Source organism: Rhinopithecus roxellana, chromosome 8 (assembly GCF_007565055.1).
Source record: "Rhinopithecus roxellana isolate Shanxi Qingling chromosome 8, ASM756505v1, whole genome shotgun sequence".
NCBI classification, from domain to species: Eukaryota; Metazoa; Chordata; class Mammalia; order Primates; family Cercopithecidae; genus Rhinopithecus; species Rhinopithecus roxellana.
Genome location: NC_044556.1, coordinates 13,929,814 through 13,955,340, shown reverse-complemented (window position 1 = coordinate 13,955,340; position 25,527 = coordinate 13,929,814). Strand labels below are relative to the sequence as shown.

At 54.0% G+C, this 25,527-nt stretch overlaps 2 protein-coding genes across 2 annotated transcripts in view; both read right to left on the bottom strand.

Annotated features, from left to right (window-relative positions):
• Positions 1 to 67: 67 nt before the first annotated feature.
• SHD (Src homology 2 domain containing transforming protein D) lies at positions 68 to 13,324 on the bottom strand. The gene is made up of 6 exons (XM_010367257.2): positions 11,101 to 13,324; positions 7,783 to 7,888; positions 7,516 to 7,704; positions 5,516 to 5,639; positions 1,802 to 1,921; positions 68 to 344 (listed from the first exon to the last, which is right to left on the bottom strand). Exons 1-6 carry the CDS (start codon positions 11,395 to 11,397, stop codon positions 158 to 160), a joined length of 1,023 nt encoding a protein of 340 aa, XP_010365559.1. The 5' UTR covers positions 11,398 to 13,324; the 3' UTR covers positions 68 to 157.
• A 9,201-nt stretch (positions 13,325 to 22,525) lies between these two features.
• The window catches only part of YJU2 (YJU2 splicing factor homolog), a 24,483-nt gene continuing 21,481 nt past the window's right edge, over positions 22,526 to 25,527 (bottom strand). Inside the window, exons 7-8 of the mRNA XM_010367258.2 lie at positions 24,748 to 24,898; positions 22,526 to 23,036 (exon numbers count right to left, since the gene is read on the bottom strand). Coding sequence (XP_010365560.1) covers positions 22,924 to 23,036; positions 24,748 to 24,898 — 264 coding nt within the window. The 3' untranslated portion in view covers positions 22,526 to 22,923. The remainder of the gene's footprint in view (positions 23,037 to 24,747; positions 24,899 to 25,527) is intronic.

The window sequence follows — 25,527 nt, the reverse complement described above, 5'->3', positions numbered from 1 at the left end:
CTTAGGGCTTTCCCGCTGGGAGTCAGTGATCCCACTTCCCTCTGCAGCCCAGAAAGGAAACTAACACAAATAATAACTTCTTTATTTTCTAGGCCATGAGAAGGCTTTGGGATACAATTCTGGGCCTGAGGACTCAAAAGGGGGCCGAGGGTCACTGTCAGGGGGTCTGCATGACCACGGGGTAGAGCAGAGCCAGATGCTCGGCGCCCTGCACCGGCAGTGGGCGTGAACTATAGTGGAGGACGAGTTCGGGCACGCTGGGGAAGGGCCCGCTGTGTTGGCCCAGCACCACCTGGTTCTCTCGGGTCCGTGCGAACTTCAGATGCAGGAAGCCCTGGCTGCTCCTGGGTGATGAGGGAGAAAGGGACTCCTAGTACCCTGGGCCCACCCAGAAAGCCACCATCCCCAAAGCCACCTCCCACACTGCCAAGGGCCAGGTGCTCGTGCATCTCCAGTCTCTGGTAAACAGCAGTGTGGTGGCTGGAATAGTTGCTCACACCTGTAATCCCAGTGATGTGGGAGGCTGAGGCTGTAGGATTGCTCCAGGCCAGGAGTTAGAGACCAGCCTGGGCAACAGAGTGAGACCCCATCTGCACAGAAAAACATTAAAAAATTAGGCGGGCACGGTGGCTCATGCCTGTAATCGCAGCACTTTGGGAGGCCAAGTCAGGTGGATCACTTGAGGTCAGGAGTTCAAGACCAGCCTGGCCAACATGCTGAAACCCCGTCTCCACTAAAAATACAAAAATTAGCCAGGCATGGTGGCAGGAACCTGCAGTCCAAGCTACTCCGGAGGCTGAGGCATGAGAATCCCTTGAACCTGGGAGGCAGAGACTGCAGTGAGCTGATATTGTGCCACTGCACCCCAGCCTGGGTGACAGAGTGAGACTCCATCTCAAATAATAATAATAATAATAAAAATAATAATAGGAAGAGGCCAGGTACAGTGACCCACACCTGTAATCCCAGCACTTTGGGTGGCCGAGTCAGGCAGATTGCTTGAGGGTGGGAGTTTGAGACCAGCCTGGCCAACATGGCAAAACCCTGTCTGTACTAAGAATACAAAAATTAGCCGAGCGTGGTGGTGTGTGCCTGTAGTCTTCCATCTCCCGAGTTCAAGCAATTCTCCTGCCTCAGCCTCCGACGTGGCTGGAATTACAGGTATGCACCACTATGCCCGACTAATTTTTGTATTTTTAGGAGAGAAGGGGTTTCACCATGTTGGCCAGGCTGGTCTCGAACTCCTGACCTCAAGTGATCCGCCCTCCTCGGCCTTCCAAAGTGCTGGGTTTACAGGCATGAACTACCGTGCCCAGCTCCAATCTTGTGCTTTTAGATCTTGCACTCAGACACCTAGCAGAATCTTAGGTTTATAATTAGACAGAATTTTAGGGACGGAAGTGCATACAAACAGGGTCTCAACTTAAAACGCTTACAGGCACACCCTGAAATTTTGGCTTCAGACAGACACAAATTGATATACCTCCATTTTTGGACAAGGGGAGTCCAAAGGAATCTTGTGCACCTAGTTCCTCGTCTTACCTGAGGCCTGGACCTCCTCTGTGCCTTCCACTCCATCTTCTTGTATACCTCCAGTGATGGGGAGCTCATCCTCAATTTGCAACCAGGTAATGGCCTCCCCGGAAGTCCCACCCCTTCTCCTAGAAGTCCCACCCACTGACCTGGAAGCCCTTCCCAATGGCTGCTGGAGCCACACCCTCCCGTTCCCTCTGAATTAACCCAAAAGGGTGACTCATACAATCCTGTGACCCACGCAATCCCTGTGAGGCTGAGGTCTCACCTGAGAGACAAGGAGCAGTCCTGGGGGCTGGTCTCGCTGAACCGCACTAGGTAGCTGCCTTCCTTGCAGAGGGACAGGAGGCTCTCTGCATCCGCCCTGTTCAGGGGGCCATGAAACCACCTATGGAGTGCAGACAGATGTCTCATCAAGGACTGTCCCCCTTCAAACACACTCTGGGGCCCTGTCATCCCAGCACTTGGGGAGGCCGAGGTGGGCGGATTGCCGGAGGTCAGGAGTTGGAAATCAGTCTCGCCAACATGGTGAAACCCCGTCTCTACTAAAAATACAAAAAAATTAGCTGAGCGTGGTGGTGGGTGCCTGAAATCCCAGCTACTCGGGAGGTTGAGTTAGGGGAACGGCTTGAACCGGGGAGGTGGAAGTTGCAGTGAGCTGAGATCCAGCCACTGCACTCCAGTCTGGGCAACAGAGTGAGACTCTGTCTCAAAACAAACAAACAAACAAACAAACAAACAAACAAACAAACAAACAAAACCCACTCTGAGATCAGTTGGGTCCATGCACAGCTTGTGTGTGGGCTTGTGGCCTCCCGGCAAATGAAGAAGGAAAATTCCCTTGGATTTTTCTTTTTATTTATTTATTTATTTTCAGACAGAGTCTTGCTCTGTTGCCAGGCTGGAGTGCAGTGGTGCAATTTTGGCTCACCACAACCTCCACCTCCCGGGTTCAAGCAGTTTTCCTGCCTCAGCCTCCCAAGTAGCTGGAACTACAGGTGCACAGCACCACACCCGGCTAAGTTTTGTATTTTTAGTAGAGATGGGGTTTCACCATGTCAGCCAGGCTGGTCTGGAACTCCTGACCTCAGGTTGTCTGCCCTCCTCGGCCTCCCAAGGTACTGGGATTACAGGTTTGAGCCACCGCGCCTGGCCCATCCCCTTGGATTTTTCAAGAGCAGCCCTGGTTATAGTATACCTGACATTGATCTTCACAGCCTCCCTCGTGTCCTTGTCAACTTCAATCACTTTCACAAAAGCGGTGCTTCATCTTGTACCTCACCCGCCTGTCCCTTTCTTTTTTCTTTTGAGACGGAGTCTCACTCTGTCTCTCAGGCTAGAGTGCAGTGGCACGATCTTGGTTCACTGCAACCTCCGCCACCCAGATTGAAGTTATTCTCATGCCTCAGCCTCCTGAGTAGCGGGGAGTACAGGCGCCCGCCACCACACCTGGCTAATTTTTTTCTATTTTTAGTAGAGACAGGGTTTTACCATATTGGCCAGGCTGGTCTCGAACTCTTGACTCCAGGTTATCTGCCTGCTTCGGCCTCCCAAAGTGCTGGGATTACAAGCATGAGCCACAGCACCCAGCCCCTTTCTTAATGTTTTTTTATTTTGTTTTGTTTTGAGAGGGAGTCTCTCTCTGTCACCAGGCTGGAGTACAGTGGCGTGATCTCAGGTCACTGCAACCTCCACCTCCTGGATTCAAGAGATTCTCCTGCCTCAGCCTCCTGAGTAGCTGGGATTACAGGTATGCACCACCATGCAGAGCTAATTTTTGTATTTTCAGTAGAGTTGGAGTTTCACCATGTTGGCCAGGATGGTCTCGATCTCTTGACCTCATGATCTGCCCACCTCGGCCTCCCAAAGCGCTGGGACTACAGGCGTGAACCCCCGCGCCCAGCCTCATGTTTTGCTTCAATGTGCTCACAAAGGGGTCTGCAGTTGCAAGCAAGGTATCAAAGACAGAGAAGCTCCAGAGCCTTTGCTGTTGTTCATAATGAAAGAAATCTGAAAAGAGAATAAGCACATATGGCGTGCCTGTGGTCTCATGGAGGAGGCGAAGGCAGGAGGATGGCTTGATCCCAGGAGTTCAGGGGTACAGTGAGCTATGATTGTGCCACTACACTTCAGCCTGGGCAACAGAGCGAGACCCTGTCTGAAAGAAGGAGAGAAAGAGAGAGAGAGAGAGAGGGAGAGGGAAAGAGAAAGAGAAAGAGAAGAGAAAGAGAAGAGAAAGAGAAAGAGAAAGAAAGAGAAGGAAAGGAAAGGAAAGGAAGAATGGAGGGAAGGAGGGAAGGACGGAAGGACGGAAGGAAGGAAGGAGAGGAAGGAAGGAGAGGAAAGAAGAAAGAAAGGGCAGTGGCTCATGTCTGTCATCCCGACACTTTGGAAGACCAAGGCAGGCACATCACCTGAGGTCAGGAGTTTGAGACCAGCCTGGCTAACATGGTGAAACTCCATCTCTACTAAAAATACAAAAATTAGCCAAGTGTGGTGTCAGGAGCCTGTATTTCCAGCTATTTGGGAGGCTGAGGCAAGAGAATTGCTTGAACTGGGGAGGCGGAGATTGCAGCCAGATGAAATGTGCCATTGCACTCCAGCCTGGGCGACAAGAGCGAAACTCTGTCAAAAATAAAAAGAGAAAAGAGAAGAGAGAAAAGAGGAGAGGAGAGGAGAGAAGAGAAAAGAAGGAAGAGGGAAGGGCCGGGCGCAGTAGCTCACACCTGTAATCCCAGCACTTTGGGAGGCTGAGGTGGACAGATCACGAGATCAGGAGTTCTAGACCAGTGGCCAACATACTGAAACCCTGTCTCTACTGAAAACACAAAAATTAGCCGGGCGTGGTTGTGCAGGCCTGTAGTCCCAGCTACTCTGGAGGCTGAGGCAGGAGAATCACTTGAACCTGGGAGGCGGAGGTTGCAGTGAGCTGAGATGGCATCACTGTGCTCCAGCCTGGGCGACGGAGCAAGACTCGTGGAGGGAGGGAGGGAGCAAGGGAGGAAGAGAAAGAGAAAAAGAGAACAGTCTTCACTCCCTAGGCCTCAGAGTTAAATAGCCAGTTCTGTATGGCCCACCGAAGAGATTTAGGCGTGACTGTGATAATATGGCCTGGGCCGGGCGCGGTAGCTCAAGCCTGTAATCCCAGCACTTTGGGAGGCCGAGACGGGCGGATCACGAGGCCAGGAGATCGAGACCATCCTGGCGAACACGGTGAAACCCCGTCTCTACTAAAAAATACAAAAAACTAGCCAGGCGAGGTGGCGGGCGCCTGTAGTCCCAGCTACTTGGGAGGCTGAGGCAGGAGAATGGCGTGAACCCGGGAGGCGGAGCTTGCAGTGAGCTGAGATCCGGCCACTGCACTCCAGCCCGGGCGACAGAGTGAGACTCCGTCTCAAAAAAAAAAAAAAAAAAAAAAAAGATAATATGGCCTGGATTCCGGGGACTTGGGCAGTCCCTCAAGGACCTCCCAGGCTGGAAAGACACACAGTCAGCGTCTCCCAGCTGATGTGCGACCCCAGTACGGAGTTGCGAGCCCACCAAAATGCTGCGCCCCCTGGTTCCATCCCAGGAACCAAGAACTTCTGGCTGAGAATGATTTCTGTCTCTTGGCTCTGAGGCTGTAAACCCCACTCAGGTTAAGGAGGGAAATTCCCTTTTCTGTTGGAACCTGAGGCTCAGAGAGGTTAAGTGACTTGCCCCAGGCTACACAGCCAGGAGGGGAGAGAAGGGATTTGAAACCAGAACTTGATACCAGAGGGAAAGGGACCCCATCAGATTGTTTTGTGTCTACCTGGGTGCCTGGCACACAGCAGGCTCTGGCGCCCAGTAAAGATTAGCTGAAGAAACGAAATAAGTGGATGAATGAATCTAAGTTCTCCCAGTTCCTCTAATCTGGGAAAACGAAAAAACTTCTGCCTGATACATTGGAGTCTGCAGATACGTTCAACGGGGCTCCTCCACCTTCAGCTTCCCCACTCACGGCTGTTTCTCCAGGGGCAGGGCTGGGTCCACACGCTCCGCAGGCTGGGGGCTTCTGGATGGGGGTCTCCGGAGTTCCTTGGCTGAGCCTGGAGTCCTCTCCCACTCTGGACTGTCAAACTGCACTGGAAGGGCGATTTAGAGAGGAAAGGGTTAAGTCCAGCCTATCTTGGGGGGGCGGGGCAGGGGCAAGCCAATGGAATCTCAGTAGGAAGACAGAGGGAGCTTGGGACAACCTATCAGAGCCCAGGGGCTGGGCTTAAGGCAGGGGCTGGATCGCCCACAGGTGCAACCTATTGGCCTTCAGAAGAAACAGGTGTGGTCATTTATAAATCTGGTGGCAAGGAGCACAAGGGGCGTGGCTAGAGGGGGTGGGTTAGAAATTTCCAAAGGGGAGCCTTGCTTCCTAAATTCCTTCTCGGTTCAGCCCAGACAGGAGCCAAGTCCTAAAACTGCAAAATCACCCCCAATCTACAGACAGGTGGACCAAGGCACTGAGCTCTAAATACCCTCCCAGTATAAAACTTTGCGGTCGCCGGGCGCGGTGGCTCAAGCCTGTAATCCCAGCACTTTGGGAGGCCGAGACGGGCGGATCACGAGGTCAGGAGATCGAGACCATCCTGGCTAACATGGTGAAACCCCGTCTCTACTAAAAAAATACAAAAAAACTAGCCGGGCGAGGTGGCGGGCGCCTGTAGTCCCAGCTACTCGAGAGGCTGAGGCAGGAGAATGGCGTGAACCCGGGAGGCGGAGCTTGCAATGAGCTGAGATCCGGCCACTGCACTCCAGCCCGGGCGACAGAGCGAGACTCCGTCTCAAAAAAAAAAAAAAAAAACAAACAAACAAACAAAAAAAAACTTTGGGGGCAAAGTCTTGTTTGCACAACTGGAATCTGGTCCAAATTCTATGCTATGCTATGCTATGCTATGCTACGCTATGCTATGCTATGCTATGACAAAGTTTTGCTCTTGTTGCCCAGGCTGGAGTGCAGTGGCGCAATCTTGACTCACCGCAACCTCTGCCTCCCGGGTTCAAGCAATTCTCCTGCCTCAGCCTCCTGAGTAGCTGGGATTACAGGCATGTGCCACCACGCCCGGGTAATTTTGTATTTTTAGTAGAGACGGAGGTTTCTCCATGTTGGTCAGGCTGGTCTCGAACTCCTGACCTCAAATGATCCACCCGTCTCGGCCTCCCAACGTGCTGGGATTATAGACATGAGCCACCGTGCCCAGCAACTATTTTATTTTTTAAAGCTGATTTTATCATTATCTCTTTTACAGAAGAGAAAATTAAGGTTCAGAGGCTTGTTCAAGCTCATCCAATTCAGCTGGAAATTAACCTGTAGTTTACTAGCAGCTAGTAAGAAACGCTGCCCCTGCCACCCCCACATCCTATTCCAAAAGCAAGCCATATTCCCCTCCCCACACAACACTGAGCAGGATAAGTAGATTCCATTCCACTCTAAAAAGTGTTTGCATTTCCAAGGAAGATGGAGGTTGTCTTGGAAGAAAGAGTTTAGGACTATCAGTCATTCACACTCTAGTGAGAATAAATAAACTACCAAAGTGGCGATTGGACTCTACTTTTTTTTTTTTTCCCCCCTGAGACAGAGTCTTGCCCTGTCCCCAGGCTGGCGTGCAGCGGCGCGATCTCGGCTCACTGCAAGCTCTGCCTCCTGGGTTCATGCCATTATTGTGTCTCAGCCTCCCAAGTAGCTGGGACTACAAGAACCCACCACTACGCCCGGCTAATTTTTTTTTTTTTTTTTTTTTTTTGGTATTTTTTAGTAGAGACAGGGTTTCACCGTGTTAGCCAGGATGGTCTCGATCTCCTGACTTCGTGATCCACCTGCCTTGGCCTCCCAAAGTGCTGGGATTACAGGTGTGAGCCACCACGCCTGACCGATTGGACTCTACTTTGTAAACTGAAACAGGAGACATGACGGATGAGGAAATGCAGGGATGGGGCATTCAGGTGTCAGAGTGTGGGTCTGAGAAGCACCTGCAAAAGCCCTGGAGATGTGGTCTTTCTTCCACTCCCAGGGCTGATCATACTCATCTGCTGGCCGTTCATCCTCCTGGGGCATCCGGCTCTGCCGAGGCTTCTGCCCAGAAGGGGGTCCATCTGCTGTCTCTGGGTCCTGTTCCTCATAAGGGGTGTCATAGAGTTGTACCCCTCTGCCGGGCAGTTCTAGGAGGTCGAGGATACTGTTCAGCTCCTGCTCCCATCTGGGACCCTGTCACCTTCTCCCAAGCCCTGCCCACTCACCACTCATGACCCGTTGGGCGTCGTAGGGCTCCATGTACCCATCATCCGGGGGTGCAGGATGAGGCTGAGCATCAAAGGGGTCTGAATACTCAGTGTCGGCTTCCAGCTGTGGAGAGAAGGAAGGCGAGACGACAAGGATTCAGAGGGGCATCCCTGCTAAGTGATGCTGCACCTTTTGCCTGCTTGCAGGGCCCTCTGACACCTCTCCAAGAGTTTTTATTTATTTTTTATTTTTATTAATTAATTTATTATTATTTTTTGAGATGGAGTCTCGCTCTGTCGCCCAGGCTGGAGTGCAGTGGCGCGATCTCGGCTCACTGCAAGCTCCGCCTCCCAGGTTCACGCCATTCTCCTGCCTCAGCCTCCCGAGTAGCTGGGACTACAGGCTTCCGCCACCACGCCCGGCTAACTTTTTGTATTTTTAGTAGAGATGGGGTTCCACCGTATTAGCCAGGATGGTCTCGATCTCCTGACCTCATGATCTGCCTGCCTCGGCCTCCCCAAATGTTGGGATTACAGGCGTGAGCCACCGCGCCCCGCCGAGTTTTTATTTTTAATTAATTAATTTTTATTTTATTTATTTATTTATTTTTCGAGACGGAGTCTCGCTCTGTCACCCAGATTGGAGTGCAGTGGCGCGACCACAGCTCACTGCAAGCTCCGCCTCCCGGGTTCACTCCATTCCCCTGCCTCAGCCTCCCGAGTAGCTGGGACTACAGGCGCCCACCACCACGCCTGGCTAATTTTTTGTATTTTTAGTAGAGACGGAGTTTCACTGTGTTAGCCAGGATGGTCTCGATCTCCTGACCTCGTGATCCGCCTGCCTCAGCCTCACAAAGTGCTGGGATTACAGGCTTGAGCCACTGCACCTGGCCGTAATTAATTAATTAATTAATTTAGAGATGGAGTCTTCTCCCTTGCCCAGGCTGGAGTGCAGTAGTGTGATCTCAGCTCACTACAACCTCTGACCCCCGGGATCAAGCGATTCTCCTGCCTCAGTCTCCCAAGTAGCTGGGATTACAGGCGCCTGCCACCACACCTGGTTAATTTTTGTATTTTTAGTAGAGATGGGGTTTCACCATGTTGGCCAGGCTGGTCTCGAGCTCCCAACCTCAGATAAACTGCCCGCTTCAGCCTCCCAAAGTGCTGGGATTACAGGCAAGAGCCACCGCACAAAAAGAACTCTCCAAGAGTTCTTTTTGGGGGTTGGAGAGGGAGTCTGTTACCCAAAAGTGCTTGCAGACAGATGACAGCTTCCCACGTCTCCCTCTATTTTGATCCCATTTCCCCAGCACAGATACCTGCCTCCCTCCTTCGCCCACTTCAGTGCTTCTCAGGTGCCAGCACTGTTGCCAAGGTTTTACCTGTGCTGATTTGTAATACCAACATGTAGTAAGCACACCGTCCCCATTTTCCAGACAAGGAAGCCAGGGCACAGAAAGAGTGTTTTGCTCAAGGACACACAGCTGGTAAGTAAGAGGCAGAGTTTGGGCCGGGCGCGGGGGCTCAAGCCTGTAATCCCAGCACTTTGGGAGGCCGAGACGGGCGGATCACGAGGTCAGGAGATCGAGACCATCCTGGCTAACCCGGTGAAACCCCGTCTCTACTAAAAAATACAAAAAACTAGCCGGGCGAGGTGGCGGGCGCCTGTAGTCCCAGCTACTTGGAGGCTGAGGCAGGAGAATGGCTTAAACCCGGGAGGCGGAGCTTGCAGTGAGCTGAGATCCGGCCACTGCACTCCAGCCTGGGCGACAGAGCAAGACTCCGTCTCAAAAAAAAAAAAAAAAGAGGCAGAGTTTGATCCCATCTGACGGATTTCCTCGAGTCCCTGGCTCTTCTTACCAACGTCTTACTTCTCATTTATTTGTTTATTGAGACGGAGTCTTGCTCTTGTCACCCAGGCTGGAGTGCAGTGGCGCTATATCGGCTCACTGCAACTTCTGCCTCCTGGGTTCAAGTAATTCTCCTGCATCAGCCTCAGGATTAGCTGGGATTATAGGCGACCCGGCTAATTTTTGTATTTTTGGTAGAGACGGGGTTTCACTGTGTTGGCCATGCTGGTCTCAAACTCCTGACCTCAGGTGATCCACCTGCCTCCACCTCCCAAAGTGCTGGCATTACAGATGTGAGCCACCACACCCAGGCTTATTTTTGTTTGCTTGTTTTTGTTTTTTTGAGACAGGGTGTTGCTCTGTCACCCAGGCTGGAGTGCAGTGGCGCAATCATGACTCACTGCAGGCTTGATCTTCTAAGGCTCAAGCGATCCTCCTGCCTCAGGCTCCTGAGTAGCTGGGACTACAGGTGTGCACCACAACTGGCTAATGTTTTGATTTTTTTTTTTTTTTTTTTTTTGTAGAGACAAGGTCTCACTCTGTTAGCCTGGGCTTGTCTCGAACTCCTGGGCTCAAGCAATCCTCCCACCTCAACCTCCCAAAGTGCTGGGATTACAGGCATGAGCTGCTGCACCTGGTGGCCTGAGTTCAAATCCTAGTAAGCTAGAACCCCATGAGACCTTAGGCAAGTCACTGCCATTCTGCGAGCCTCAGTTTCACTTACACAAAATGGGAACATAGTGGTAGGAAGGGCAGCGTCATGGGTGGGGTGTTTAGGTGCCCTGCAGGGGAGCAACTCACTCAGATCTATTTTAGGAAGATCCCACCAGGTTTGAAGAGGAAGGGGTGCTGAGCGGAGGGGGCTGGGGGGGGGCGGCGCGGGGGATGGCCATGGAGGAGGAGGACCCAGAGACCAAGCAGGGTGGTCAGAGAGGCAGGAGGATAAACAGCATTATGCATTGAAAAGGGACAGATATCGGCCAGGGCACAGTGACTCACACCTGTAATCCCAGTACTTTGGGAGGCAGAGCCAGGAGGATCAACTGAGGTCAGGAGTTTGAGTCCAGCCTGGCCAGCATTGTGAAACCCGTCTCTACTGAAAATAATAAAAATTAGCTGGGTGTGGTGGTGCACACCTGTAATCCCAGCTACTGGAGAGGCTGAGGCAGGAGAATCGCTTGAACCCCAGGAGGTGGAGGTTGCAATGAGCCGAGATCCCACCACTGCACTCCAGCCTGGATGACAGAGAGAGACACGGTCTCAAATAAATAAATAAATAAATAAATAAATAAATAAATAAATAAATAAATAAATAAATAAAATAACAGACCTCCCCAAGCAGGTGGAGGTCTGGGGTACTGGGAAGGGTCTGTCTGGTGTTCCGGTTCCCCGCTGTGATCACACATAAAACAAGCTCTCCACCATCCAGAGAGCCCAGCCTGAGCCTCCCGGCCACCCAATCCCCCGGGGCCGCCCAGCCACGCACCTCCTCCCCGGGGCCGCCCAGAAGGGCCTTGGCTCTGGCCATATCCGCAGCCTCCACCTTGATAAGCCGGTGCTTGGGAGAGCCGTACTTGGCATCTCCGGGGTTCTTGGAGTCCCCAGGGCCCGCGGGGTCCGGCTCCAAGCGGCTCTCCGCGTCCTCATAGGGGTCTTCGAAGTCCAGGTTCTTCTGCGCGCGGTAGGCCCGCAGGATGTCGCTCTCGGTGTAGTCCGGGGTGGGCGGCTGCGGAGGGGGCCTCCGACCGCCAAAGCTCAGGTAGTCCCGTAGCCACTTGGCCATTTGGGCGCCTGTCACCCCAATCGGGCCACTGTCAGAGGGGCCCCCACATGCCCTTCTCCAGGCCCCTTTCCTCAGGGAGGAGGAGGAGGAGGAGAGGAAGGGAAGAGCAGGGAAGGAGGAGAAAGATCAGGTGCGCCCTTTGGCGGGGTTCTGGATGGATAGAGGCAAGGAAAAGGTGAACGACGGGGAGGAAAAGGAGGCGACAGAGGAGGGAGGGAGGACAAGCCCGCTTTAGCCCGGTTTGGGAAGCACCGCAGGGGAAGGGGCGTCCCGCAGAGCCCGGAATGCCGCGCGCTAGGGGCTAGGGCGAGGGGCATCCGCGGAGGCGCGCGGAGTTTCCGCGGGCAGCGCGGTTCCCTGGAGCAACTCGGCCGCCCGCCGCCTCCGGGAAGCTCTGGGATCCCTTCCTGGGGTCGGGAGATCGGGGCCAGCGCCACCTGCGGACGCTCCCGGCCCCTCGCCCAGACCGGACGCCTGGGTTCTCAGCGCAGCGGGCGGGCTCCCCAGGGGCGCGGGCGCCGCGCGCAAAGTTGGGCCGCGGAGACGGTGACCCCGGCGGGACGCATCCTTTGTCGCGCTCGTCTGGGCTCAGCGGGGAGCCCCCAATCCCGCGGTCCCCGGCCGGGCCGCCTCGATCCGGCCCCAGCCACCCGCACAAAGGGAAATAAAAACCTCCTCCAATCCCCCTTCACGCTTTCGGAGACACTTTCCCCGCCGCCGCCGGGAGGTGGGACGCTGGGGAGGGGGGAGCGCGGGAGGACGCCCCGGTTCCCACCAGCCCGGGGCCGCGTCCCGTGCAGCAGCGTCAAGGCTCCCCCGCCTCCCCTCGGCCGCGTCCCCCGCCCCTCCCCTCCCCCTGCGCTCCCCTCGGAGGTGACTGAGACCTTCAGCTGTTCTGGGGAGGGAGGGAGCCGCTGCCCGCGGAGGGAAGGGGGGGCTGGGGGCGGGAGTCGCCGGGGCCGAGGCCGCGGCAGCTGGACACTGACCCGGACGCCCGAGACTGGCCGCAGCGAGCGCGGAGCGTGGGAGGTGGGGACCGGCTGGGAGTGACACTGCTGGGGAGGGAGAGAGGGAGGGTAGGGGAGGGGGAGAAGGAGGGGAGGGGGAAATTGCCCGGGAAATGGGGGACTGGACTTGACCGCCAGAAGGGGTGAAATTGACCAGCAGAGGGGGTGGGAATGACCGCCACTGAGGGTCGAAATGGAACCGATGTCTGGCGGTGAAACGGACCGGCAGAGTGGGGGTGTGGAAATTGGTGGAGAGGTCACTGGTTGAAATTGACATTGACGCAGCAGAAGGAAGAGGGGGGCAAAGGAAGGGAGGGTGGGGATCAGGCTTCCCCTCCCCCAAAAGGGCTCTGCTCTGTTCCCCCGCTCCCTTCCCAGGGGACTAATTGCGGGCAGGGGGAGGGTTTGGGGCAGCTGGCCTGGGGAAGGGAGATGGTATCTGTGCCTGGCGCCTGTCCTCTGCATCTGTCCCTTTGTGGCTTCTGGGGGGTGGGTGGCGGGAAGAGGGGCAGAAGTGAGAGGGGCCTGGCCTGAACTGGCTGCCTGTTGTCAGCTGCCGCTGCCGTTGTCTCAGGGTGAGGGCACTGAGAGGTTTGGGGGGTGGGAGAGGAAAAGGAAGCCACTGACCAATTTTCCAGTGCAGAACCATTTTTTTTTCTTTCCCCATAAGGGGGCTTGCCCAGCTGCCCCTAATGACTGGAGTGAGGGGTGGTCAGGAATGATGGGACCCCAGATTCTCTCCACTGGTGGCCAGCCCCCCGGTTGGGCACAAGTCATAACTTGGAGGGGACAGTTGGAGGATGAGACAGCAGTCAGAACTAACACTGCTATCACTGGGCCCTCCTAGCAGCCCGGCAGGGCTGAGGGCAGGGTCTGTCACTCCCTGAGTCTTGGTTTTCCTTATTTGAAAGATGTGGTTTCTGCCGGGTGCGGTGGCTCAAGCCTGTAATCCCAGCACTTTGGGAGGCCGAGACAGGCGGATCACGAGGTCAGGAGATCGAGACCATCCTGGCTAACATGGTGAAACCCCGTCTCTACTAAAAAAATACAAAAAAACTAGCCGGGCAAGGTGGCGGGCACCTGTAGTCCCAGCTACTGGGGAGGCTGAGGCAGGAGAATGGCGTTAACCCGGGAGACGGAGCTTTCAGTGAGCCAAGATCCGGCCACTGCACTCCAGCCTGGGCGACAGAGCGAGACTCCGTCTCAAAAAAAAAAAAAAAAAAAAAGAAAAGAAAAAAAAGATGTGGTTTCTAACAGGAAAACCCAGGCAGCTCTAGGAAGGATTCCAGGAGGGACTGAGTTATCACCTGGATTCCTCGTTTTATGGATGGGGAAACCGAGGCACAGAGATGGGAGGGACTTGTTCAGAGCCACTCCACAGCTCATTCTGCCTGGACATTGCCATGGGGCCTGGCCTAGGGTGGCACTGGAGTCTCTCTCTTTTTTTTTTTTTGAGACGGAGTCTCGCCCTGTCACCCAGGCTGGAGTGCAGTGTTGTGATCTCGGCTCACTGCAACCTCCGCCTCCCGGGTTCAACCGATTCTCCTGACTCAGCCTCCCGAGTAGCTGGGATTACAGGCTTCTACCACCACGCCCAGCTAATTTTTGTACTTTTAGTGGAGATGGGGTTTCACCATGTTGGCCAGGCTGGTCTTGAACTCCTGACCTCAGGTGATCCAGTGGCCTCGGCCTCCCAAAGTGGTCTTCATGGAATCCGTCCTGCAACTCCTCTCCATGATGAGCTCCATTATCCAGATGGGAAAACTGAGGCCTGGAGCCAACAAGGCAAAGTCCCTGAAGGATGCAGGTGTCTAGACCCTTCTGTTCCTCCCCTTCCCTGCACTGGCTGTGTTCCCCAACACACACCTGTTGAACTCCTTCCTCCTTCCTGAAGTGCATGGTCACCCCCGCTTCCCCCCACCCTTTCAGATCAGCGACAAGGCAGCGTCCCACGGGGCGGCCAGGGAGCACAGCGGGTAATTGTCCTGCTTTCTGTCAGCCGCAAGGCAATTCCAGGGTGCGGGGATGAGCTGTTGACAGATCTCATCAAATCCGAGTCGTCTCCCTGCCGGATAAAACTAGATGTCTGAGGTATAAATATTTGAAAGGGGCCTTCTAATTACAGTCTGTGCCAGGAATAGCAATTAGAGGCCCCTGGGCCAGAATCAAACGGCATTTGACTTTCCTGTGCTTTGGAGCTGGCTTCTCCTGGGGCTGCATCCCCACCCTACCCCAAGGAGGGGAGAGGGGAGAGGCTGGCAGGAGAGGCAGGAGGAGGAGGTAGAAGAGACAGAGATCTAGGCTGGGGGTCCAGTCACCTTGCCTCGTGACCTTGAATCAGCCACATAACCTCATGAGCTTTGGATGTCTTTTTCTTTTCTTTTCCTTTTTTTTTTTTTTTTTTTTGGAGACAGGGGTCTCGCTCTGTTGCCCAGGCTGGAGTGTAGCATTGCAGTCACAGCTCACTGCAGCCTCAACATCCTGGGCTCAAACGATCCCCCCATCTCAGCCTCCCAGTAGCTAAGATTACAGGTGCACACCACCACACCTGGCTAATTTTTTTGTTTGTTTGTTTTGGGGGGCAGAGTCTTGCTTTGTTGCCCAGGCCTGGAGTGCAGTGGTGTGATCTCGGCTCACTGCAACCTCCGCCTCCCGGGTTCAAGCAATTCTCCTGCCTCAGCCTCCTTAGTAGCTGGGATTATAGTAGGCATGCACCACCATGCCTGGCTAATTTTTGTATTTTTAGTAGAGATAGAGTTTTACCATGTTGGTCAGGCTCGTCTCGAACTCCTGACCTCGTGATCCACCTGCCTCAGCCTCCCGAAGTACTGGGATTACAGGCATGAGCAACCGCACCTGGCCAACACCTGGCTAATTTTTTTTATAGAGATGGGGTTTCGCTATGTTGCCCAGGCTGTACTTGAACTCCTGTCTTCAAGCAATCCTCCCCGCTCCCAAAGTGCTGGGAGTGTAATCCCAGCACTTTGGCCTCCCAGAGTGCTGGGATTACAGGACTGAGCCACCGCACCAGCTTTGGATTTCTACCAGGAGAGGAGGGAACCAGGGAGGGCTACCAGGAGGTGGGCGCTGAGTGGGTAATAACAAGGAGGTGGGCGGGGGAGCGGGGACCCTCCTTCCCTAGCATTCTGGGTCTGAGAGGCAGCTGATGGCGGGCTCCTCCAGGGTGGGTGGGGCCCAAGGAACTATGCTCCGGAGGTTCTCCCAGGTTCCGGAATCCCAGCCTGTCAGACACTGGTCCATGACAGAGACCGTTTTCTCACCTGGTAAATGAGAGAATAGCAGCTCACCCCTGTTAAGCACTTATGGCCAGGCACTGATTTTGGTGCTTTTTGCCTAGTTTCCTTGCTCTTTTTTTTTTTTTTTTATTTAAAATTTTTTTTTTTTTTTTTTTTTTTGAGACGGAGTCTCGCTCTGTTGCCCAGGCTGGAGTGCAGTGGCGCAATCTCGGCTCACTGCAAGCTCCATCTCCCGGGTTCCCGCCATTCTCCTGCCTCAGCCTCCCGAGTAGCTGGGACTACAGGCGCCCGCCACCACGCCCAGCTAGTTTTTGTATTTTTAGTAGAGACGGGGTTTCACCGTGTTAGCCAGGATGGTCTCGATCTCCTGACCTCGTGATCCGCCCGTCTCGGCCTCCCAAAGTGCTGGGATTACAGGCTTGAGCCACCGCGCCCGGTCTTTTTTTTTTTTTTGAGGTTGAGTCCCACTCTGTCGCCCAGGCTGGAGTGCAGTGGTGCGATCTCAGCTCACGGCAACCTCTGCCTCCTGGGTTCAAGCGATTCTCCTGCTGCAGCCTCCCAAGTAGCTGGGATTACAGGTGCCCGCCACCACGCCCAGCTAAATTTTATATTTTTAGTAGAGATGGTGTTTCACCATGTTGGCCAGGCTACTCTTGAACTCCTGACTCGTGATCCGCCTGCCTTGGCCCCCCAAAGTGCTGAGATTACAGGAGTGAGCCACCGTGCACGGACTTGTTGCGTTTTTTTGTTTGTTTGTTTGTTTTAAAGATATAATTCACATTGGCTGGGTGCGGTGACTCACACCTGTAATCCCAGCACTTTAGGAGGCCAAGGTGGGCGGATCGCCTGAAGTCAGGAGCTCGAGACCAGCCTGGCCAAGATGGTGAAACCCTGTCTCTACTAAAAATACAAAAATTATCCAGGTGTGGTGTCGGGCACCTGTAACCCAGCTACTTGGGAGGCAGGAGAATCACTTGAACTTGGGAGGTGGAGGTTGCCGTAAGCCAAGATTGCACCACTGCACTCCAGCATGGGCAACAGAGTAAGACTCCATCTCAAAAAAAAAAAAAAAAAAAAACCCCATAAAACATAACTCACATATCCTACAATTCACCCATTTAGAGTGTACAATTCAGTGGTTTTTCAGTAGAGACTGGGTTTCACCATGTTGGCCAGGATGGTCTCCATCTCTTGACCTCGTGATCCACCTGCCTCAGACTCCCAAAGTGCTGGGATTACAGGCTTGAGCCACCGTACCTGGCCAGGCCTGTATTTTTTAATTTTTAAAATTCTTCTAGAGGGCCAGGTGTGATGGCTCACACCTGTAATCCCAGCACTTGCAGAGGCTGAGACAGGTGGATCACCTGAGGTCAGGAGTTTGAGACCAGCCTGGCCAACATGGTGAAACCCCATCTTTACTGAAAATACAAAAATTATCCAGGCTTGGTGGCGGGCACATTGTAATCCCAGCAACTTGGGAGGCTGAGGTTGGAGAATTGCTTGAACGTGGGAGGCAGAGGTTGCAGTGAGTCGAGATCATGCCACTGCACTCCAGCCTGGGCAACAGAATGAGACTCCATCTCAAAAAAAATTTTTTTTCTAGAATTGGGGTCTTGCAATGTTGCCCAGGCTGGTCTTGAACTCCTGGCCTCAAGTGATCCTCCTGCTTCGGCCTCCCAAAACTTTGGGATTGCAGGTGAGAGCCACCACACTCAGCCATCTTTCTTTCTTTCTTTCTTTCTTTTTTTTTTTGAGACGGAGTCTCACTCTGTCACCCAGGCTGGAGTGCAGTGGCATGACCTTGGCTCACTGCAACCTCCGTCTCCCAGGTTCAAGTAATTCTCCTGCCTCAGCCTCCTGAGTAGCTGGGATTACAGGACGCATGCCACCACACAAGGCTAATTTTTGTATTTTTAATGGAGACGGGGTTTCACCATGTTGGCCAGGCTGGTGTTGAACTCCTGACCTCAGGTGATCCACTCGCCTTGGCCTCCCAAAGTGCTGGGATTATAGGCATGAGCCACAGTGCCCAGCCAGCTTTGCCTTTCGTAACTCAGAGTCTGATGACAGAGACATGGCCTTGTCCACAGGAGCCCCCGGTCTGATGGAGGAGTTGTGGTTCTCACTTCAGGAACTTCCTTTTTTTTTTTTTTTTTTTTTTAGATGGAGTCTCGCTCTATCGCCCAGGCTGGAGTGCAGTGGCCGGATCTCAGCTCACTGCAAGCTCCGCCTCCTGGGTTTACGCCATTCTCCTGCCTCAGCCTCCTGAGTAGCTGGGACTACAGGCGCCCGCCACCTCGCCTGGCTAGTTTTTTGTATTTTTTAGTAGAGACGGGGTTTCTCGGTGTTAGCCAGGATGGTCTCGATCCCCTGACCTCGTGATCCACCCGTCTCGGCCTCCCAAAGTGCTGGGATTACAGGCTTGAGCCACCGCGCCCGGCCAGGAACTTCCATTTGATGGGAGAGATATGGCCCTACCTTGAGGGGTTCCCACTCTGATGAAGGAGACATGAGCCTGTCTTCAGGAGTCTCCAGTCTGATGGGGGAGGCAGGTCCAACCTTCAGAGGCCCCCTGTCTAATGCAGGAGACGTAGCCTTGACTTCAAGCATCCCAGAGTAAAGGAGGAGACACAGGCCTGCCTTCAAGGGTCCCCAGTCTGATAAGGGAGGCATAGTCCAAACTTCAAGCGTCCCCAGTCAGATGGCAGAGGCATGGAGTAAACGTCAAGGGCCCCGGTCCAACACGGGAGGCATGGCCCCAACTAACTCACAAGGTCCCAGTCTGTTAGACGACATGTGAGCCTTCCTTCTAGAGGCCCCTGTCTGATGGGGGAGGCATGAACCAGCCCGTCCAGGACTCCAGTCTGACATGCAGGCAATTGCAGTGGAGTTGCAGTGGGGCGGATGACCAAAGGCGTGGCCTTGGAGCCTGGAGATTCAAACCCAGGCCCTTTCCCTCCCTCACCCTGGAGCCTCCCTTACCCATAAATGGGGCAGCAACAGAGGATGTCCCCGGGGGCGTTTGTGGACCGAGTGGGTGGTGTCATCCAATTCCCAGATAAGGAAACAGGCTCAGGGAGCCCCAAGTTCACACGGCGTGGCCCCTCTTCTCCTGTAAGCCCAGGCTGGGGTGGCAGTAGGCTCCAGCAGAAGGGGTTCCCATCACCCCTCCTCCTCGTCCCTCTGATGTGCTCCGGCAGCCAGGCAGCCCCAGAGGAGTTGATGGAGGAGATCTCAGACGAAGGCTGACAGCTCCCGAAGACAAGATGACAGACGCGGGCTGGTGGGGAACGGGTACTGTCGGCAGGGATGGGGGAAGGGCAGGCTTCAGAGGGTGAAGGTAGGGGGCGCTGGGAAGTGGGGCAGGGCAGGGAGGAGTCCCCCACTGGTCAGGAGGAACAGAGCCCGATGCATGGCTGTGCCTGCCCCTCTACTCCCTCAGCCCTGGGAATCCCCAGGAGCGAACTGGGAGCCGACAGCAGAATTGCCCCTGGGATACAGGGTAAGAGAACAAAGCTTCCCAGGGAAAAAAAAGAAATAAAAATAAAATTCCAGTGGTGTATGAAAGAGTGGTGTGTGGGAAGGGAGGAGGTGAAACCTGGGGCTCCCTGAACCTGCTTCCTCACTGGGGAATGGGGTGATGCCCACTCAACCCATTTGTGAGCACGCACAATGTGCCGGCTGGTTTCAGCGTGCTGGGTTGTACCAATTTTTTTGAGATGGAGCCTCACTCTGTTGTCCCAAGCTGGATGGAGTGGCTCACTGCAACCTCTGCCTCCTGGGTTCAAGTTACTCTCCTGCCTCAGCCTCTGGAGCAGCTGGGATTACAGGCGCCTGCCACCACAGCCGGCTAATTTTTGTATTTTTAGTAGAGACAGGGTTTCACCATGTTGGCCAGGTTGGTCTCAAACTCCTGACCTCAAGTGATACACTTACCTCGGCCTCCAAGAATGCTGGGATCATAGGCATCAGCCACCGCACGTGGCCCAAATAAACTTCTACTGTGCGTAATTTACCCCATCTGTGGTGTTCTGCGAAAGCAGCAGCAAATGGACAAAGACAAGCTGCAGACAAGGTCTGTGTAGGTGAGAAACTGAGTGTCTTGTGGCCAACAGCCGTGAGGGACTGAATTCTGTCAACAACCACAAAGGTTTGGAAGCAGGTCCTTCCCCAGTTGAGCCTTCAGATGACACCCCAGCCCGGGCCTGTGTCCTTTTTTTTTTTTTTCTTGAGACGGACTCTCACTTTGTCCCCCGGGCTGGAGTGCGGTGGCACAATCTTGGCTCACTGCAACCTCCACCTCCTGGGTCCAAGTGATTCTCCTGTCTCAGCCTCCCAAGTAGCTGGGATAACAGGCATGAGCCACCATGCCCAGCTAATCTTTGTAGTTTTTGTAGAGACAGGGTTTTGCCATGTTGGCCAAGCTGGTCTTGAACTCATGACCTCAAGTGATCTGCCTGCCTCGGCCTCTGAAAGTGCTGCGATTACAGCCGTGAGCCACTGTGCCCAGCCTGGCCTCTGTCTTGATCGCATCCTTGCTAAACCTTAAAGCAGGAGACCCAGTGAAACCACACCCAGCTCTCTGTTTTTTTTTTTTTTTTGAGAAGGAGTCTTGCTCTGTCACCCAGGCTGGAGTGCAGTGGCCAGATCTCAGCTCACTGCAAACTCCACCTCCTGGGTTTACGCCATTCTCCTGCCTCAGCCTCCCGAGTAGCTGGGACTACAGGCGCCCGCCACCTCGCCCGGCTAGTTTTTTTGTATTCTTTTAGTAGAGACGGGGTTTCACCGTGTTAGCCAGGATGGTCTCGATCTCCTGACCTCGTGATCCGCCCGCCTCGGCCTCCCAAAGTGCTGGGATTACAGGCTTGAGCCACCGCGCCCGGCTGCTCTCTGTTGTTTTTTTAAGTTGCTCAGTTTTGGAATAATTTGTTATGCAGCACAAGAAAACAAACAGAGGGAGAGGTGAACAATAAACATGCCCCCAAGGCATCCTCTCTGCACCCTCTTAGAACTCACCTGCTTTATTTTCATCATAGTCATCACCACTTTTGGTATAATTTTATTTATTTGTATGTTATTGTAAAACTTAATACATAGAAGTTTTTTTGGCTGGGCACAGTGGCTCACACCTGTAATCCCAGCACTTTGGGAGGCTGAGGTGGGCGAATCACTTGAGATCAGGAGTTCGAGACCAGCCTGGCAACATAGTGAAACCCCATCTCTACTAAAAATAGAAAAATTAGCCATGCATGGTGGTGTGTGCCTGTAATCCCAGCTACTCTGGAGGCTGAGGCATGAGAATCATTTGAACCCAGGGGCAGAGGTTGCAGTGAGCCAAGATCATGCCACTGCACTCCAGCCTGGGTGATAGAGTGAGATGCTGTCTCAAAAAAAAAAAAAAAAAAAAAAAAAAAAAAAAAATTAGTTAACATAAGAAAGGGTGTCGGGGCTGGGCGAGGTGGCTCAAGCCTGTAATCCCAGCACTTTGGGAGGCTGAGGCGGGCGGATCACGAGGTCAGGAGATCGAGACCATCCTGGCTAACATGGTGAAACTCCGTCTCTACTAAAAATACAAAAAGAATTAGCCGGGCGAGGTGGCGGTGCCTGTAGTCCCAGCTACTCGGGAGGCTGAGGCAGGAGAATGGCGTGAACCTGGGAGGTGGAGTTTGCAGTGAGCCGAGATTGTGCTATTGCACTCCAGCCTGGGTGACAGAGACAGACTCCATCTCAAAAAAAAAAAAAAAAGAAAAAGAAAAGAAAAAAATTAAAAAATTAGGTAGGTGTGGTGGCTCTGCCTCCAGTCCCAGCTACTTGGGAGGCTGAGGTGGGAAGATCACTTGAGCCTGGGAGATTGAGGCTGCAGTGAGCTGTGACTATACCACTGCACTCCAGCCTTGGTGAAAGACTAAGATCCTGCATGAAAAAGGTGGGGGTCGGGGGAGGGAAGCTAGGCCCAGGATAGGAACTGCAGCATGTTCCTGTAATCCCAGGATTTTAGGGGACTGAGGCAGGAGGGTTGGTTGAGGATAGGAGGTCGAGTCCAGACTGGGCAACATGGCCAGACCCTGTTTCTCAATTTGTTTTTTTTAAAGAAAGAAAGAAAGAAAGGGCAGGCATGGTGGCTCACACATGTAATCCCAGCACTTTGGGAGGCCAAGGCAGGCAGATCACCTGAGGTCAGGAGTTCGAGACCAGCCAGGCCAACATGGTGAAACCCCGTCTCTACTAAAAATACAAAAGTTAGCAGGATGTGGTGGCAGGTGGCTGTAATCCCAGCTACTCAGGAGCCTAAGGCAGGAGGATTGCTTGAACCTGGGAGGTGGAGGATGCAGTAAGCCAAGATCGCGCCATTGCACTCCAGCCTGGGAGACAAGAGCGAGGCTTCATCTCCAAAAAAAAAAAAAAAAAAGGTAAAGAAAGAAAAAAAAACAAGAGAAAACAAAAAAGCCCAGGTGGTAAGCCTGGGCACACTTAGGCGACAACTAAATATAAATATCTGGGCTCATGCCTGTGACCCCAGCACTTTGTGAGGCCGAGGCAGGAAGATCGCTTGAGCCCATGAATTCAAGATCAGCCTGGGCAACATGGCGAAACCCAGTCTCTTCTAAATATACAAAAAGTTAGCCAGGAATGGTGGCACACACCTGAGGTCCCAGCGACTCACGAGACTGAGGAGGGAGGATCACCTGAGCTCGGAAGTTCAAGGCTGCAGTGGAGCCAAGAATACGCTATTGCACTCCAGCCTGGGTGAGAGGTAGATCCTGTCTCAAAAAACAAACCTCTGTGAATGCCCCTTGAATTGTGCTAACAGAGCCTTGCCCTGGGGCCTCCTCAGACTCTGGGAGAGAGAAGGGGCCCGGGCGATTGGCAGATTTCCTTTTATTGGTTCTAGACAGTTTGTGGAAGGAAGAGATGAGGCCATCTAGAGGCCAGTGGGCTCGCCCAGTGCCCCAGACACTGCCACCCTGAAGTAGTGTTAGAAGCTGAGACGCTCTAGGGATGTTGCAGTCCTAAGCATGGTGACAGGTGGAGGCAGGAGCAGCAGGTGTCCCCGAGGTGTTGAGAGGCTGGTGAGGGCAGAGAGAAGCGACCTCCTGGGGCTGAGGTTCCTGTTGACCCTATGTGCTTGGAGCACGCTGGCACTTGTCTGTAGGGTTTCCGGTTACGCCAAGGCCTCCTGCCCCGACCACCAGCAACGCCGGCCTCAACGTGGCTGAAGCTGGACGTGTGACCCTGACCCAGGGCGGGGGTCCTAGGCGGGGTCAGTTGCTGCCGTTGCTGTCGTCACTGTCCAGGTACGCACCCAGCTGGCTCAGGGAGGATGCGCCAGGCGTCAGGGGTGCAGGGTCAGCCTCCTTTCTGCTCTGCGGGGCTCCTGGGGGGAGAGTGAGAGTTAGCTCATCTCAGCTCCAGAGCAGACGGGCCAGGGACAAGGCCTGGAGCACAGGACCGGCCACCTCTGCAGGTTTGCAAAGCCCAGAGGCAACGGCATGTCAATGGCCTGGCCTTTCTGGATGGCACCTGATGGGACCCATCGCAGATTTACGTCTGCACACCCGGGACTCAACAGCTCCACTTCCGAACAATGGCCCACGCAAACCCTGCCCAGGCAGGCAACGTGCGCTGCCAAAAATGGAAAAGGTGCAAAGTTCAAAGTCCAGTCACTGTGGACTTAATCGCCTTAGGAAAAATCACACTAAGGTAATTAAGAGGGGCAGATTCTATGCCCGGCTCTGAAAGCCACTCTGAGTCTCAGGCTTTTCCTCTGACAAATGGGATAATTTTTTTTTTTTTTTTTTTTTTGAGACGGAGTCTCGCTCTGTCACCCAGGCAGTGGCGCAATCTTGGCTCAGTGCAACCTCCGCTTCCCAGATTCAAGAAATTCTCCTGCCTCAGCCTCCCAAGTAGCTAGGATTACAGGCACCCGCCACCATGCTTGGCTAATTTTAGTAGAGATGGGGTTTCATGATGTTGGCCAGGTTGGTCTTGAACTCCTGACCTCAAGTGATCCGCCGGTCTTGGCCTCCCAAAGTGCTGGGATTACAGGTGTGAGCTGCTGCGCCCGGCCAGATGGCATAATTTTTACCAGCACTGATAAAAATGTCTCCAATGTCCCAAAGGCTCGCCGTGTGCCAGGGTCTACTCAAGTGCCACTGCTCACAGAATCAACCCAAACCGGGAGCCGACCCTACCTACGCGAGGTAGGTCCCCTTGGCTGCATTTTACAGGACAGGACACTGAGGCCCCGCTGGGGGGAAAGGCCCTTGGCCAAGGCCATGGGACAAGCAGGTAGGCGTGCAAAGGACCTGCCCCCAGGATGCTTGGCTCCGAACTCTGGTCTTAACCACCTGGCAACGCTGACCCCACCCCTATCCTCCATCCCCCGGGGCTGGGGGTGTGGGACTCTCCTCCCTACAGAGCACCAGGTATGTGACAACAGAGACACACATGCCATACAGACAACCCCGGAGGTGGGACGGCGGATCCTGGCACCTGCTGGCAGCGAAGGCTGGGCAGGGAAACACGGATTCAACATTTATTTTATACACTCCCACGTGATTTGGGCTTTAAAAGCAAGCACTGGCTCCTTTTGTAATTGAAAGACAAAAAGAGGCCTGCCGCAGTGGCTCACGCCTGTAATCCCAGCATTTTGGGAGGCCAAGGTGACTGGATCACCTGAGGTCGGGAGTTCGAGACCAGCCTGACCAACATGAAGAAACCCCAACTCTACTAATAATACAAATGATTAGCCGGGCGTGGTGCTGTAGTCCCAGCTACTTGGGAGGCTGAGGCAGAGAACTGCTTGAACCGGGAAGGCGGAGGTTGCAGTGAGCCGAGATGGCACCACTGCACTCTAGCCTGGGCAACAGAGCAAGACTGTCTCAAAAAAAAAAAAAGGAAAGAAAGAAAAAAGACAAAAAGAAGCCGCCCGCCTTCTCTGCTCACTCCACTAATTGGTCCTGTGGGGGTTGCAGGCCACCCCCAACCCACCCCATGAAGCCTCTGTAATTGCACAGGGAGCGCTGCCGCCACCTAGAGGTCACTATGGAAACCGCGCCCGGCTCTGGGAACTCTTGTGACCTTACCTGGGGCAGGGGCTGCCTGAGGCTGCCCATTGCTGCAGTCCAGGTCGGCCTTTGCCTTCTTCACCACGACCAGCCTCGACAGCGGGGACCGGCTACCCAGGCTGCCAATGCTCTGCTCCCAGACCTCCACTTTCCTCTTGGGCTTTGGGGCCTGCAGGTGATGGGGACATGTGTGGGGGTCTGGCCCCGCTGCCCTCAACCCCTGCTCACTGCCCCATGCCCACTCTTCCACTGCTGCGCTGACCATGTTCCTCCTCTGCTCTAAACTCCTCTATGGCTCCCACTGCCCTAGGCTTGGCACTCAAGGTCGCTGTCCATTCTCCATCCCACATAGCCTGCCCCGGTACTTCCTGAATCACACTGTGGCTTCTCATCTCCACGCCTTTACCCATGCTATTCCCTTCACCAGGGATGCCCCCTTTTCCCTGCACTCGCTTGGTGAACTCCTACTCACCCTTCAATAGCCAACACAAGACACCCCTCCTCTGAGAAGCCCATCATGGTTCAGGCTCACATGCAGGCTGCATGTCCACGCTCACAGTGCCCTCTGCTGGCTGTTATAACTCTCTCCCCAGCGCTGCCCTGAGCTCCTGTCTCTGGCTCTGCGGTGCCACAAACAGTTCCTGGCACAAGGAGGTGCTCAATGTATTTGAGAGAATGTGTGAAAATGGAGGAAGCCGCCTTGGGAAAGAGTTGGGGGCGGGTAGAAAAGACCTCCAGTTCCTTCATTGCAACAGAAGGGACCCGTTAATCTATTTTATTTATTAAAAATTTTTTTGG